The sequence below is a fragment of the Simochromis diagramma genome, unplaced genomic scaffold, assembly GCF_900408965.1.
Source record: "Simochromis diagramma unplaced genomic scaffold, fSimDia1.1 OVJJ01000585.1, whole genome shotgun sequence".
Classification (NCBI taxonomy): domain Eukaryota; kingdom Metazoa; phylum Chordata; class Actinopteri; order Cichliformes; family Cichlidae; genus Simochromis; species Simochromis diagramma.
Window position 1 is genome coordinate 4,436,177 of NW_024387398.1, and position 16,000 is coordinate 4,452,176.

A 16,000-nucleotide genomic window follows, 5' to 3' on the forward strand; every position below is an offset into this window, starting at 1 on the left:
CCATATTTGAACACCAAGGTGGAGTAAGGTACTAAGGTGTCAGGTGAAAAGGACAGACAGACAGCTGAGATGCCTATTAATCAGTGCTAAAGAAAAAACTGATACAGACTAAGATTTCACTCACAAAAAGTGGTACAAGCAAATTAAGATGTTTAAAAAAATAGCAGCACCTCATGAACGGTCAAGCGCTCCAGTTCAGTATCTCCGATCAGCTAAACTGAAGCCTGACAGAGAGCTAGTGGCATCGTCAGTACCTGCACAGCAAAATCTCCAGTGTTAAATTAACACTAGAGAGTGTCTATATGGGTCCACACCTCTGAGTGTTAAATACAACACTGTTGAGTGTTAAATTAACACTTTTGACAGTGTTATATGTTTAAAAGTAACCTAGTCAGTTTTGAAGATTAACAATGGCTAACACTGAGCAGTGCTGATTTTCTAACACTGGAAAATAACTCAAAATGTTAGAAATATTCCAGTGTTAGAAAATCAGCACTGCTCAGTGTTAGCCATTGTTAATCTTCAAAACTGACTAGGTTACTTTTAAACATATAACACTGTCAAAAGTGTTAATTTAACACTCAACAGTGTTGTATTTAACACTCAGAGGTGTGGACCCATATAGACACTCTCTAGTGTTAATTTAACACTGGAGATTTTGCTGTGTGGGAATTTGGAGTGAATTTAGCTTTGGTGGATTGGAGTAAAATGTCTTAACTGTTGAAAATAGTGTCGTGAAATACGATGCAGATATCTATATTTTCCTGAGGATGAATTGAAACCGTTTTAATGATCCTCTGACCTTTTGTTAAGCACCATGATTGTGCCGTTATTTTGACTTGCACAGTTCTGTTTTATGAACCTGTATAGCTTGTCTTTCATATAGATCTTAAGGGCATGTTCTACACATTTTCTCTATCCTCTGCTCAGTGCAGTCTGAAATCAGCATCACCATCCTTTTTTTTTTTTTTTGCATCCATTCCTCGTATCACAGTAGACCAATTAAGACTAATCTGATTCCAGTTGTGACCTTTAGTTCCACCTCAAGTCTTTTGACAGGCGAGTTAGCATGTAGCTGAACTGTTTTACATGTTATCGACGGGGTGCGAGGCATCATAGTCATTTTATCACACCAATTTCATTCTTGGCCGATTTCCCCTTAGGCAGGTTAGTGGCAGCTTCCCATTGATTTTTCATGTAATTGATCAGAGACCTGCTTGAGCAATTTATTGGCCCACTCGCACCTGTGATTAAGGCTGAGGCCACATGTGTTTATGCATACACCGGCTATTACTATCCCCGAGATCAGCCGTGTGCCATAAAGTGCTGCTCTGCTGTCTGTCTGTGACTGTCAGCGTAATGAATGCCGTCCCGGTCTCAGGGACATTTTTAATCATGCTTGACCACAGCCATGTCATGTCCAAAGTCAAGAGGAATAGAGACAGCCTTGTCTGACTGACCCACAATGACAGGAGTTAATATGTTCACATAAAAACATCGACCGAGAGTTTAATTCAAAGTAGTCCTTACTCATTTTAAGCTGCTTCATGCATGGGATTAATATTAGAGCAGTCGGGGGGCCAAAACCACAATGACATCAGCTAAGCATTTTCTTTGGAAGCCGAGGATAGGATAATTACAGAAGAAGACAAAGACGAAGAGCTGAGTACTTTTTAAATATACACCCTGTTAGTTGGGCATGTCGGGAGAAGTGAGGGTAGCCTAACATGTAAGTCATTTACTGGCCTTGCATATTACGTCCTAAACCACAAGCCATGTTGCTGAGTTGGAGTGCTTAGCGTTGGTGTAGCTCATCTCCCTTTGGTACTGTGACAGCGCTGGAATAGTAAGGATCAGGCATAAAGCCGCTCAACAAGCTCAAGAGCTATCAAAAAGCCACCCTTTTAATTTGGTTAATTTACAGGCAGCTTTTTCACTAATAACGTTCTTGGAGTGATACTTGACAAATGGAAATACATACAGGATATTTCTGTCTCAGTGGAGAATGCCTCATCTAATGTTTTGCCTTTCATTTTGTTTCTTTCTCTCTTTCTTCTATTTTCATCTTTGACTCATGCGTTTTTCTTCATATTTATCTCCCTTGCAATTGTATAGAAGTCACAACCTTCAATAAAACAAAGTTCCTGGCCAGTACTTTATTTCTAGCATATTAGCAGCACATAAACTGATTTGTTTAAAGATTTGTGGCTTTGGAAACACCAATTTGACTTAAAATTTTATTATGTGGCCACAGAGTGTTGGCCAGACAGAACTCAAGGCGACAATCACATGTGGTTTGAGGCAAAATTTGAAAAAATAGAGCAAAAATGAGCCTGGTTTCTCAGGCAAAGAAACCCTTGCATAATGAAACCACCTCACATTTGCATTACTCAAGCTTCCCAATGCCATGATGACAGTCATATACATCACTGAATGTTATGGGAAAGAGGATTATTTTAGCTTTTTAACAACGGTATAAAAGCAGCAGAAGTCAGAGACATGTTTTTTTATCATTTGACACTAATTTTGTTTATTCCTCATGCAATGGACAGGATACAAAAGGCTCGTTTGTGGAAAAAGGTATCTTTGGTACCAAGATAATTAGTGTTTGCATCCTGTGGAAATTAAGGTGTACCTAATTTCACAGCACAACTATTGTGTCACAGTGCAGTTTGGTAAAGCAGAGGGTTCACGTGAATGTGAAAAAGATTTTATTTGTGCAGAAATGTGGGGCTGTGGCATATTTGGTTATAAGGCTTGCGCATATTTACAAAATCTGCATATAGCGACTTTAAATGGTGTTGTTGCTGTCAGGCCTTAGACATCTAAATATTGGTTCAAATGTGAAATATATTGCGTTTCCTGTCTGGTGTCACACACACAGTGAAGTCAGCAATAGCAAACACTCTGGGGCTGCACTAAGTCCTTGTGAAAGTTTGAGTAAAAGAAGAAAAACACAACTCCTTCAAAATAAAACTTAAACTGAGTCAAACTAGTACGGCTCTGGTTTCAGACTGTGTGTGGTTGTTGTGGCTGACAGGCCGGGAAGTCTATCAACTCTCGTCTTTAAAGTGGAGGCTGGGATGCGTGCTGATATACATAAAAGCCGGAAAGAGTGTTTTAAAATCCTCTCCAGTATGCAGGAGGAGGAAAAGTTGAAATGTCCAACTACACTGACACTGGCGCGCTGATGTGCTCGTTAAGAATCAGGAGAGAGCATCAGCGGAGCAGGTCACCCTGTTTCTCACATCACAGCCCCATCAGAAATTCTTTCAAGTGTCCTTCTGCGTCGCCAAAGATGACAACGGCGAATCGATAAGCGCTTGAAATGAAAAGAAGCCGTCGGTTTGCCCCCGAGGCGAAAGATTTCATACCCGCCAGCCTTCTCTGAACTTCAGGCATTCCTCTGCACCTTTCTGCGTGAGAAAGAGGAGGCTCTTGACTGATTTTTTTTCTCTTTGTATAAGAAGGTAAGAGGAGAATATAACCGAACCATCATGCCTCTCCAGACGCTACTCACCCTCTTTATCTCTCCGTGCAGGCGGGGCGTGATTTGAAGATGTGCACATGCAGGGCTGATGTTTTCTCTTCTGGCTTCTGGGTCCTTTTACTCACATTTTATGCGATGGTGCATGTGTGTTGGAGTGTTTGTGCATGACTGTCCCATAATACAACAACTAATATTAAAGCACAGAGGTCAAAATTTGAAAGAGCGAGCTGTTTTGGCAAATATGCTTATTTTATTTATTTTTCCCCCATATTGGTTCGCATTTGACCCATTGTACTCAGTGTGCATGTGTGTTTGGCGAGAGGAAAATTAATAAAATATGGTTTTCTCGGGCCTTTGTGGAAGACTAAGAGGGATTTCTCTTGACTAAAGCCCAGCTTAATTTGATGTCTTTACTCTTGCATAAGAAGACCAAATAAGCTATAAAAATTACATTATGGTGGCTCTCATTATTTTTCCATTACATCTATCTATATAAGGTATTTATCAGAAATGTGTTTGGATCCCAGAAATCAAGCCATCCTTTACTCAACAAATTTTGATCGAGGGTGGCGTGTAGATGATGCGCACTTGCTTCAGTGTCCCCATTTGCCTAGAAATTCCCATGTGGATGGGTGCATTAATTACTTGTTTAATGGGAGTATGACTAAAAATGTAAAACAAGGATTAGGCGCGGGGAATGCAGGCCTACGTCCGGTCGGCTTGCCTCACTTAAGATGCGAATGGAAAATCAGCCTGTATCTAACGAAACGGATCTATAAAGAACATTTGCATCCGAGCCAGCTGTTCACTTCATCTGCACATAAATCCGCAACACGATAGCGCTATCTGGCCCCGAAGGAGCCTAATGCATCAATTTAAATACTTTGCAGTTCCAAATATTCAAAATATTGCGTTGTGTAAATTAGTTAAATTATAAATCCACCGCTGTGTGCGATGACACAACAACCAGCTTGTGTAAAATGGACTCATTTTGCTGATTGGATTATAAAAAGAAATTTTAAAAATCACTAAATGCCTTAAAAAGCATTTTATTTAAAATAAAGGCCAGTGAGCTGGTTAAATAAGGAATCTGCAGCCATGCTCGTTGTTTATTTTTGCACGGGCAGAGTTTATATAATAAGCGGTTAAGTGGCTGGTTGTAAATAGGTTGGGTTTAAGCAAATTGAACTGCTCTGTGTTTTGCATGCCTGTCGGGATGGCCTATCAGGAATCTCCGTGTTTTATTTTTTTAACACGCTCTTTTTAAAGATGACACTGAATTTTTGTGTGTGTGTTTGATTATTGTTGAAAGCTGAGACGCTCCGAGTTGCCCTCTGCTAGACTACACAGGCACATGAGCGTACACAAACACACCCCTTTAAAAGCGCGCGCGTAAACACACACACACACGCATACGCACACGGGGTCCCTCTCTAAGCTCAAAAGCAGGAAAAATTGCGCCACTCTTGGAGCGTCTTTCAAGGGGGAAAAAGTTGAGGAAGACAGAAGAGGACGAACCAAGAGGAGACTCGAATGAAAGCGCCTCCTTCGCAGTTTCTCCTCACTGTAAATAGATGGTTATTTATGCGCATAAATGAAACAATCCTAAAGGTAGTGGTGCGTCTCTTTTTGGATACATAGTGGGAGAGCACATGCTACGCTCTGGTTTTCCCCGGACAGAAACGTAAACTTCAGTGCTACTGGATCTTGAAGTTGCTCGGTTTGTCGCTGTAGACAGAACTACTGGTGTCTCAGTGCGTTTGGACGGTGGAATTTATCTCATCTCTGTAGAATAAAACGCCGACGGCCGGGAAAAGCAACCTCCCCACCGGTGTCTACAACTGGTAAGTACAGTAGAAGAGTGGAGACGCTTAAAAAAGTGAGATGTGAGTTAATGCGAGTGAAGGAATTTGTTCCACCTCGCGCTTTGTGCGCTCTGTGCCTTTCCGATGTAAATTTAAAAGCCATGGTTGCAATATAAAGGAGCATGAAGTGATGTGAGGGCAGAGTTTGCCTTACAGGTCAGTGGATGATAATGATGTATCGTTAGAAGTGATGGAGTGTGGGGAAATAAAAGAAGAAGAAGAGCGAGATAAATCAATGTTCAGCCGGTGAGGGTTGTAATAAAATATATCACATAAGCCATTAAAGCTGATTTCAGAATTATACGTTTTATTTTGATTTTTAGCTTCAGACCAGAGCTGAAAATGCATTTTCAAAGATAATGGATAAACTGTGAGTAAAAAAGCTGACAAACAGTGTGGAAACTAAGAAATAATCAAGCTGCAAATAACAATTTTAACAGAAAGTGTCCAAAAAGAGTTTAGATGTCATTCACCCTCCTCCGAGTCTGTTTTCGAAACTGAGAGAAAGAAGCAACGGGGGTAAAAGAGGCGACGTTCACGGTCTCACGCCTTTAATTAATACAGGACCATATGGTGGAGGTTAGTCGATTCATCTCCCGGTAAAGGCTGCAGTCTCATGCTCTAGCCTACTGTGTTAATTTCAGAAGTAAAGCCAGTGAGAGGCAATGCCAGTTTGCTGTCTGCACTGGGCCTGATGCCATGTGAGTCACTGATTCATATCAACTGTTGATGATGAAAGAAGAGAGAGTCCATGAAGTGAGAATGAATGGATGAACGAGATTAATATAAGTAATCATAATACTCATACTATTTTAAAACCGCTCCTATGGGGTAACTGCTGCAAAATCTAAATAAATACGTGTTGTCAGGTTCAATTGCCGTTAGAAATATTTTTGCATTATTATTATTATTATTATTATTATTATTATTATTATTATTATTATTATTACAATTACAGTTGCCCACATATATCTTTTCAAATTTGACTTAATGAATGAGGCAGTTTAAAGATCATACTAAGGTGATGTTCGTCTTAAATGAGCAACTTCCGATTTAAAACAAAAATGCTTTTCCTCTCTAACTTTAAAGGAAAAGGCACTCTTCGAAATCTGAAGCGTCCTGAACAAAATACAGACAACAAAAGAAAAAAATGCTCAAGTCGTTAATTCAAAGCTGAAATTGCAGTTAAATTTTCACACAATAAAACAAAATTAATAACAATAAATTTAAAAAAAAATGTGTGTAACTTCAGAGACTGTGGAGCAGCACGACAGACCGAAATATTGGACGAACCTCTCATTAAATTTCACTGATTAGGTAACACCGAGCCGCACGCAATAACCTTACACCTTACAGCGTGACCCCCACTATTTCATTTTGCAGCGGGGATATAGAGGAGAGATGCGAAGAACGGTTGTGCAGGTACACAGCATGTAAAACTTAACCTCCAATATCTGCATCTTTTGAATTAAAGGGTGAAAAAAAGAGAAAGAAAAAAACTCGCAGATGATGTAGAGCAGGTGAAGAGAAGAACTGAGGAAAATGGTTAACAGCATGACTGGATGCAAATTTCCCCCGACTTGAATTATCATAAGCAAACATTGTGAGCCTGGACTAATAAAATCCCATCTGTGTAACTTCATATCGAGGTAGTATGAGGGCTGCGATAATGAATTTTGTAATATCCCACCGACAGACATCTCAATCAGACTCTAATCCCATGATTTTACTACGGAATCACTCCACTCCCAACTGCACCAGGCAGCACCAAAACACAGAATCCGGCTCGAGCAAAACACATGAAGGGTTTTCCACACCGTGCAAAAATAAGAAAAAAACACATAGCGTAAAATCACGATGAGTTTTGAACTGTAATTTATCAGAATTAAGTAAAAAGATACCTTCAAAACTAAGAGATTATTCACTTGATTATTGCGATATATTCCTTGTTTCGTGCACACCGGAAGTTAAACTCAAAATTCTTTCAAAAATGGCACATTCAAGCTAAAAAAAAAACCTTATAAAATAAAAATTAAAAAATCTCATCAAGATCCACATTTTGCAATAGTGTCATCATCATGCACCGCCGCTGAAATCCCACCATGCTCTTATATATTTTTGCTTTTATGTTTGTGCCATTATCATCATTTGCCATTCACTCAAAAATAAGAGTTTTCAAAAGGAATTGTTTTTCTTTTTCTTTCTTGTTACAATCAAAGGATTGCCCCTTGACCACATCAAAGTCCCCACGTAGGCTCCCGAATTATTGACTGCACAGTTAGAGTTTGATGATAATAAACGACTCAGAGGACTTTTTCGCAGTCTCAAATTGTGGCCAATTGTGGCTTTTTTGTTTCTTTTTACAGAAGCTGTTTCTTTGAATTATCAGAATGGACTCCCATTGCCGTAAACTGGTCACCACCTGCGCACAAATAGGTGAGTAACAATTTCAAATTTTCTCTTTCTAATAGAAATAAAAAGCTTTTGCAAAAATGTGTATTAGTTTACACAGGTTGATACAATTTTTCACTTCACCTAAATTAAAAGAAAATCATTTAGTGACATAACGAAAAAGAGTTTGTTACTTTCCAAATCTTAAGAAAATGCTTTACAAACCTAGTAACAATATGAAAAAGGTGAATATTTTTTATATTTGTCAACGTTTAGATATCTTAAATGTCCCCAAAATCTCAAAACGTAAAACACAATAATATACAATTATTAATGCACTTTTTTGGAAGTACCACAGATTATATTGATACTTACATGTCAATATTAACAAACAGATATTTACATGTTAGGCAACAGGTTTACCAGCGAGCCCAACTTCTTCGTTTGTGCCGTTTCTGATCAGAAGACCAGATTAATTTTTCAGAGAAATATCATTGATTTCCTACATTTTATCTTCACGGCTTCGCCCATATCTGTTTATTCGTGTTTTAAAAGTTGCTTTGTGCGCATATGTGGTATTTTGATGTTTTCTTTTATTTCATTATATTGGTGTAGCCTTTTTTATATGCCTGTATTTCGGCCCTTTTACTCCTCAATATGGAGAAGTTGTGAGACAGCCGAGTTGGTTCGCTATGTTAGAGGGACACCTGGTGGTCGAATGCGGATCAGCACGGCACCAGAGCAGAAAAAGGAGAGCACAGACAACTCTGATCATCCGGGATTTGAAAAGGATGGCCGCTTCGCATAGCAAAGTTAATTAGTTAATTTAAAAATATGCTAATGTATGACAAATTACACCGTATTGTTAATTTTACTTTTAATGACATTTAACACAGGAAGGCAGTTTTCACAGATTTTTTTAATCGTCAGTTCTCCTGTAATATGCTGAGAGCCTTTCATATAAATGGTCGTCTCCAAAATCCCTTAAAACCGATATCAGACTAAATTAAAGCTGCAATCCTGAACGACAAAAGGATGGGATTATTAATTATTCTCTCATGTGACACGGAAATTACATCAGGTCTTGTTAGTGTCTTTGACGAATAACCAATAAGTCGTATTGTGTTTCATTTAGTCGACATTGCTGGGTATGTGTGACGGTCGCGTATTGTAGCTTCTTAGCTGCTCGTCGTGAACCACCACTGATTAAGAGTAATAAGATAAGTAAAATCAAAATGGGTGATCGAGAGAGATGCCGGCAAATATAGACACACCAGCGTCAACTGTTTTGCTATAATATATGCAGTGCTTGTTGGATTGACTCCGGGGAAAACTACATGTATAATGAAAGCCAATTCGTGAGGAGGAATATCCTAATGGAGGAATCTGATGTCTGCTTAATCCTATGTAAAAAGCCTTGTCGTCTCCCCTTATATTGACTGAATTGCTAATTAATGGCCCTCTATGGTGGAGGCCTATTGCACGCAGTAATCCGCAGAAGAGAGATAAAGCATTCAGAAGGTAGAAATGAAGAGGAAACCGATAATCCACTTCAAGTTTAGTATTACAATGCGCCTGGAAGAAAAAAGGAGCAACAGACCGTCCGTTATTTAACGGAAAATAAGGCACTAAATAATATTTTATTTGCTATTTTTTAACAATAAAAGGTATCATCATTATAAAGGTAATACCTATTATTATAATTATTAATATTAATATTATTATTTTTGTTGTTGTTGTTGTTGTTGATCTACATGAAATTTGGCTTACTGGTTTTTACCCTTTATAAAGTTTTGTTATTGCAATGATAAATAAAACCATCATTACAATTTAATGTTAATGGATTGTAATTGAATTATGATCAAGGTTTTATTGCTCTACATTAGAGGCTTTGTGAGTGTGTGTCTGAGTGTATGCGAGTGTGTGTTGCATGCAGTCTACGGTCTGCTGGTATTTATATATGAGGGGCTTTCACGGGATTAGCCCAATAACTTCTTAACAGCGCCAAGTCCCAAATGTGCTGGCTGAATGGGCTTTAGTCTGGCCACGTGGAGGGTGGAAGTGTGATTTTGATGATGATGATCTTGATGATGATTATGATGAAATGTGACTAGAGTGTCTCTATATTTAGATGTATGTTTTCACTTGCACTCCTGATCGCACTAACTGGTGCGGATGTTGCCTATCTCTTTATGGTCGCTCCATCACTTCAGCCACCTGTTTGTTACCCAGCTGACGTTTCTCCACCCGCCTATGAAAATCAAAGTCGCATTTGTTTGATTAGACATGTTTGCTTTGCCTTAATGCGGCACAATCTTTTAGGAATTAGATCTTTAAAAAAATGTCTCGCATATCAGCTCAAACTCTTTAAAAGTGCTCCATTAGAAATAATTAGTCAAATTAAGAGTCTTATTAGGTTTTCTGCCAAAAAGAACACTTCAGGGGGGGGTTCGCTGACAACGGCTATGGACTCCAAACACAAAGTGAGGAGAGATCCAGTTAAGCACCCAGATAAAGTAATCTGTCGTCAACAAACTGAGACTGCGTGGTATAAAGCTCCAGTCAGTTGATTTAATGAATATGTGAACCTCAAGTCTGGGAAGGTCAAGAGAGTCGCCTCATTTGAAAACTAGTATGACTGAAAATGCTTTTCCAGGATGGATGTGGGATGGATACGGGATTCGGGGAATAGCAAACCAGTTAAAGTCAGCTTGGTCACGTTTTTGGACCGTGATGTAAATGCACAATAAAACTGAAGGCGCAAAATGCAGACATTCAGTATGTTGCCGGTTACCTTTATGTAATTTGAGCACTAGCACTGAGTTAAAACATGCTACTTAAAATTAAGCATTTTCGCGTCCATATGAAAGCACAATGTGCACATGTGCTCTTTTTTAAGGTAATGCGCGCGCCTGGCAATTAGCATCAGTTGACAAGTGCTCACAGACAATTTGGGGTCAAGCTGGCACAGTCCTTAGTTACATTTGTTGTTTGTTCTTTCATGGGTTCTTTGTGGTCCAGGAGGTGCTTGTGTTTGATATTCACTGCGCTTTTTTTTCTTTTTTCTTTTTGTGGTTTCAAAACAACCCGCGCAGTGGCTGGCTTTATTCATACGGAGTCCCAGAGTAAACTGCACTGACAGAGCCTACCAGCCTGAAGCTCAACTTGGGTATCAATAGAACTACATCGTTTTACTGGGCCACTGGACCCATCTCATAAAATGAGACCAAACTGTGTTATTTTCATTTTTATTTGGTCTCGGGCTGCTGCGCAACGGCGTTTTGGAGCGCCGCGGGTACACCGTGCGTCCCATCTCTCTTTACATGCTTTTATTTGGAAGAGAGAAATAAGCGCCAGCGCCGGCATAAACACACTGGCAGACATATCTTGTTTCTGCAAGCTCTGGTTGGTTGGGCACGCCGTCATATTCACATGGATGTGCCTGTCAGAGAAAATATGGGCGGGCGCAACATGGTGACGTGGAGGTCTGGAGAGAGGCGCAGTTGGATAGACAGTGCTCAGGCAACAGCTGAAATGAACAGTGAGTGGTGTAGTGTGTGTATGCCTCTGGATCTAATATCACCTACCTGTCCTTGTCACTCTGATAGTCAGGCGAGGTAGCCGCTGTTTTTCACCGATGCTATGGCAAAACTCAATGGCCTATTTTAAAGCGTTTTCCAATTTAAACACAAAGAAGGCTTTATCTCAACCGCAAGAGGATCCGCGAGGTTGTGCGTTTTTTGGAGAGCTGAGCACATTCCGCAGTCGGACTTTCCGCCTACCCTTCCAGTACTAAAGGTTGTGCGATCTTTTACCGATGAACTCTATGAGGGATCCATTAAACATAGACCATCATCACCTAACAGGGAATAAACTTGCCTCCACACACCACACGGCTCTGGCGATGGCCTCTAGTTTGCAGCCACTGCAGCGGTCTGTGGACTCTAAACACCGGTTAGAAGTGCACACTGTGTCGGACACATCAAGTCCGGAGTCTGTCGGTAAGAACCGCCCGGAGTGCAGATGTTCTCTGCAAGACGCCGCAGATGTCATCTTGATTTCAAACAATAGATGGCTCTCATCAGTCAAAGTAAAGGGAGCTTTACATGCATGCAAATAGGCGATTACAGCTGTCATTTACTAAAAGATCATCTGTCTGTGTGCGGCGCTGAGTGAAAAAGTTTCAGTTATGTAAATGAAAACAGCTTGTGTTGTCAATTAAAATTAGCCCGACTTTTTCTGATATTCTCAGTAATTGCGTTAAATAAAAAGGTTAACTAAAACCCTAGAAGTCAACGGAAATTCAGAACCCAAAACATGAAGTAAACAAAAGATTTATTTTTATAAATCCTTTAAGTGATACTGTTCCCACGGGAGCCTCGGATCGTTTTTTTTCTCCTCGCATTGTGCAGGCCATAATCTGGGTGATGATTTAAGTACTTCATTCCCTCTTCACAGAAAAGGAGAAGATACAAAATAAAAATGAAGACTCTTCAGATGACCCTTCCAAAAAGAAGCGACAGCGGCGGCAGAGGACTCACTTCACCAGCCAGCAGCTGCAGGAGCTGGAGGCCACTTTCCAGCGGAATCGCTATCCGGACATGAGCACAAGGGAGGAGATAGCCGTGTGGACCAACCTTACGGAGGCCCGAGTCAGGGTGAGTATTCCCTTGGGTGTAAACAAAAGCAACTAGTGTGTATAAATTCAAGTAATTTGCGCCAATTTTCCGGTTGTCCCATAAATATCCGATACTTTAACATAATTACGCACGGACTGAAAATTTTACGCACGATTGGAATTTGATTTAAATAATGTACAACATAATTTTAAAATGAAAAACAAATAACCGGAGTCTTGTTTAAATATACTTCTGGTGAAAACTCAATTTAATTAGAGCGTTAGGCTATATGTTTATATTAAGCCAAATGGAATTTGAACCCCTTGTACACAATGAAAAAATAATCAGTTTTAGCACAAGTCACAGTTCTCGGCATATTTTAATCTGGCGCATAATTTTATTTAAAAGAGCCCAAAAATGACTCATCCCCGTTTCCAAATGAAGTGTAATTAAACACTTACAATGTTGTTAGCAGTTGAGGGGCTCGACATTAGTCGGTGACAGATACCAGTCGTGTTCTGCTGTTCGTGTGAAAGAGGTGCAAAGCTTGTATTTTGCGATTGTCGCCCTGTGCTTGTGTGATTAAGGTCAGCGTGTTTATGGAAGCATGCAGAGGAATACACATCCTCTGCGCATTAAGATAATGCAGAGAGACCGCAGTGTGTATTCTGCTCAGATAAACACGGAGTTTTTACAGTTTTAATGAAGTGTTAAAACAGTAGGAGACGGGAGTCATTTTATTTGAACAATTACAAATTAAATTAATTTTATTAACTTGTAAAGCTCACATATTATCACGGAGCCATATAAATATATCATACTGATAACGATACTGTTGCCTAACAATATACTATGTCTAAACCTCTGCATTTCATTTGCTGTAGGTGTGGTTCAAGAATCGGCGAGCCAAGTGGAGGAAGAGGGAAAGAAACCAGCAAGCAGAGCTTTGCAAAAACGGCTTCGGGCCGCAGTTCAATGGACTCATGCAGCCCTACGATGACATGTACCCTAGCTACACATACAACAACTGGGCTGCCAAGGGCCTCACATCTGCCTCTTTATCCACAAAAAGTTTCCCCTTCTTCAACTCCATGAATGTCAACCCCTTATCCTCGCAAACCATGTTCTCACCGCCCAACTCCATATCCTCTATGACTTCCAGCATGGTGCCATCGGCGGTCACCGGCGTACCGGGCTCCAGTCTCAACAGCCTCAATAACTTGAATAACCTCAGTAACCCGTCTCTCAACTCGGGGGTGCCCACGCCGGCGTGTCCCTACGCCCCCCCGACCCCTCCTTATGTGTACAGGGACACTTGTAACTCCAGCCTGGCCAGCCTGAGACTGAAAGCCAAGCAGCACTCGAGTTTTGGATACGCCAGTGTGCAGAATCCGGCCACTAATCTGAGTGCTTGCCAATATGCCGTGGACAGGCCAGTCTAATACCTACCTGCACTGCAAAAAATAATCATCTTAGCAAGATATAAGAGGCTAGTAGGGACGCTTACAGTTACATTTTTCTCTAAAGACAGTGGGCATCTCTGGTGGTGCGATTGTTATAGACTTTTTTGCGTGTATCAAGATTTTGTTTTTTAATTTTTTGGCGATCTTTGCCAGTTGGAATGTTACTTGCAGTATTCCGACCCTTTTCCTTAATACACTGCCACTTGCTCCGGTAAAAATCTAAAATCTTATAGGAAACATGTGGGATTATCCCATCGCATCACATTCATTTTCTTTCTTTTGAAGGGGCAAATGTGATTTGAGGGTGATTACAATCCCAGATAGCTTGCTATGGTGGTCATTTTTTGCAGTGTGAGGGTAATCACAAACAGCCGGCCACAGGAACAAGAGACTACTACAAGTACTTTTTCATTTTTCAAAAAGGGCACTAGAAGACTGAACCACTGAAACAAGCTCAACTACAGGTCGGAGTCAAACTGAAATGGGACTTCTTAGGTTTGTTCCCCTTTTGATGAGTTCAGGCCTGCTTCACACTGCGCCTCAGCGGAAAAGAAAAAAAGAAATAAACGGAGAAAAAAAAAGAAAAGAAAAAAAGGCCTGTTTTATTTTTCATAACTCCTCATAAGGGTTTTCTGGTGGATTTTTGGACGGTACCTATTGACTGAAAAGGTTGTATATATATTTGAATTATCATCTCCTGTTTGTCGAGGCGAATGCGCTATAACCCCACGTCCTCTCCAGGTTCAATTTATCAACGCATGTGGAAAAAAATCTCTAAAAAGGAATCATGTTTTGCTTGCAAACAAAAGGGAATGTACATACTAAAACGCACCAGTTGTGTGTTTCTAACATATTATAAATTTATTATTAATGTCTGTGTGAATATCGATTTAGAATAGCAATTCTGGATTAAAAAAAAAAAGTTCAAATCAAAATGTTCCTGCGACAAATTATTTGGTTTTTTGCTCTGTGTATACTATTTGGTACGGAACTATGTTTTTTTTCCAGCATTCAAAAACTATTGTGTTTTATTTAATGGAAGTAAATATATTGTTCAAAAACATCATGCTGGGGGACTTTTATTGAATCTTTGTGCTAGTTGTCTGATAGTGGAGTGTAAAGCAATGACAGTCTGTCTATAGCCTTTCGATTATGTGAGGTACTTGTGCGGCTAATCTATAGAGGAAAACAATGGGCCGCTCCAATACACATAACTCCGAGATGCTCCGTCAGATTAACTGCTGAATACATGTCTGCCTGCCCAGCCAAGAGCTTCGGCTGGTCACTGGTGCTTGAAATAACACGGGAATCCACAAAAAGGCATTGGACCACACAACAATGATAACAGTCCATTAGAGGTTGTTTTTTGCTCCCCGTCTTTGATCTCAGAAGAGACGGTAGTTTTCTGAAGTGGCTTATTAGAAAACTTGAAGTACAGCCCGCGATCTGATTCACATCATTCTTTAATATGGATTTTACGATATGTTTGAATTTATCACCTAGTAATTTATCAATCAGCAATGTTTAACAAAATCATGTTTAGAGTTACATATTCTAAATCCAGCCTCACATCTTTTTTTCTGCCCCCATAACTAATCCTTTCTAATTGTGCATCCCACCTGATTTATACGTGTATATATTTGCCTTTCTAGTATTTGCTTTTGTAACATTGCGCTTTTTTGAGGTATGCTTTTCGTTGTGCAAACGCGACGAAGCAAAACAAACCGTGATTCGCAAGCTTAAGCAAACAAGAGCACACAGAGATACAGAGGTATGTGGGCCGGTGCTGCCTGGAGGAGGCGGGGGATGTGTGCAACTTCATGGCTGCAACCAGAGCGGAGACACCGGGGAGGAAACACCGCGACACTTCCACACACAACAAGCCAAATAAATTATCCGAGCCCGGGCGGCCTGTATTTATTCCTAGTGTCGCCCATAAAAATTGATAGCAGTATTTAAAAAACCATTATATAAATGGGCCGATATGACACTGTTTCACAATAAAAATTAAACAGTGTGTTAAAAGAACAAAAGAAATGTAGGTTGAAAAACCGTAATGTCAAGTTGGATGATGACTCAAGTCATCTTTTATGAGAGGGTGTTAACTATTATGAGGAAAAATCAATCACGGTCCAAATTTGGAGTGTTTTTGCAAAAGCGCCAAATAACAAA

At 40.0% G+C, this 16,000-nt stretch overlaps 1 protein-coding gene across 2 annotated transcripts; it reads left to right on the forward strand.

Moving 5' to 3' along the window:
• The first annotated feature begins 4,858 nt into the window (after positions 1 to 4,858).
• pitx2 (paired-like homeodomain 2) lies at positions 4,859 to 14,421 on the forward strand. 2 transcript variants are annotated; one of them, XM_040010398.1, is made up of 4 exons: positions 4,859 to 5,334; positions 7,722 to 7,791; positions 12,205 to 12,404; positions 13,250 to 14,421. In XM_040010398.1, the coding sequence occupies exons 2-4, from the start codon at positions 7,746 to 7,748 to the stop codon at positions 13,805 to 13,807; spliced, it is 804 nt and encodes a 267-aa protein (XP_039866332.1). In that variant the 5' UTR covers positions 4,859 to 5,334; positions 7,722 to 7,745; the 3' UTR covers positions 13,808 to 14,421. The 2 variants fall into 2 exon arrangements, with proteins under 2 accessions (XP_039866332.1, XP_039866331.1); XM_040010397.1 differs by lacking the exons at positions 4,859 to 5,334; positions 7,722 to 7,791 and adding an exon at positions 11,048 to 11,747.
• The last annotated feature ends 1,579 nt before the right edge of the window (positions 14,422 to 16,000 follow it).

Bases quoted from the DNA above. Each gene is read 5' to 3' on its own strand.
- pitx2 (XM_040010397.1), top strand. From the start codon at position 11,564: ATGAACTCTATGAGGGATCCATTAAACATAGACCATCATCACCTAACA. The intron at 11,748-12,204 runs GTAAGAACCGCC...CCCTCTTCACAG, and splicing joins ATCAAGTCCGGAGTCTGTCG to AAAAGGAGAAGATACAAAAT. The intron at 12,405-13,249 runs GTGAGTATTCCC...CATTTGCTGTAG, and splicing joins TTACGGAGGCCCGAGTCAGG to GTGTGGTTCAAGAATCGGCG.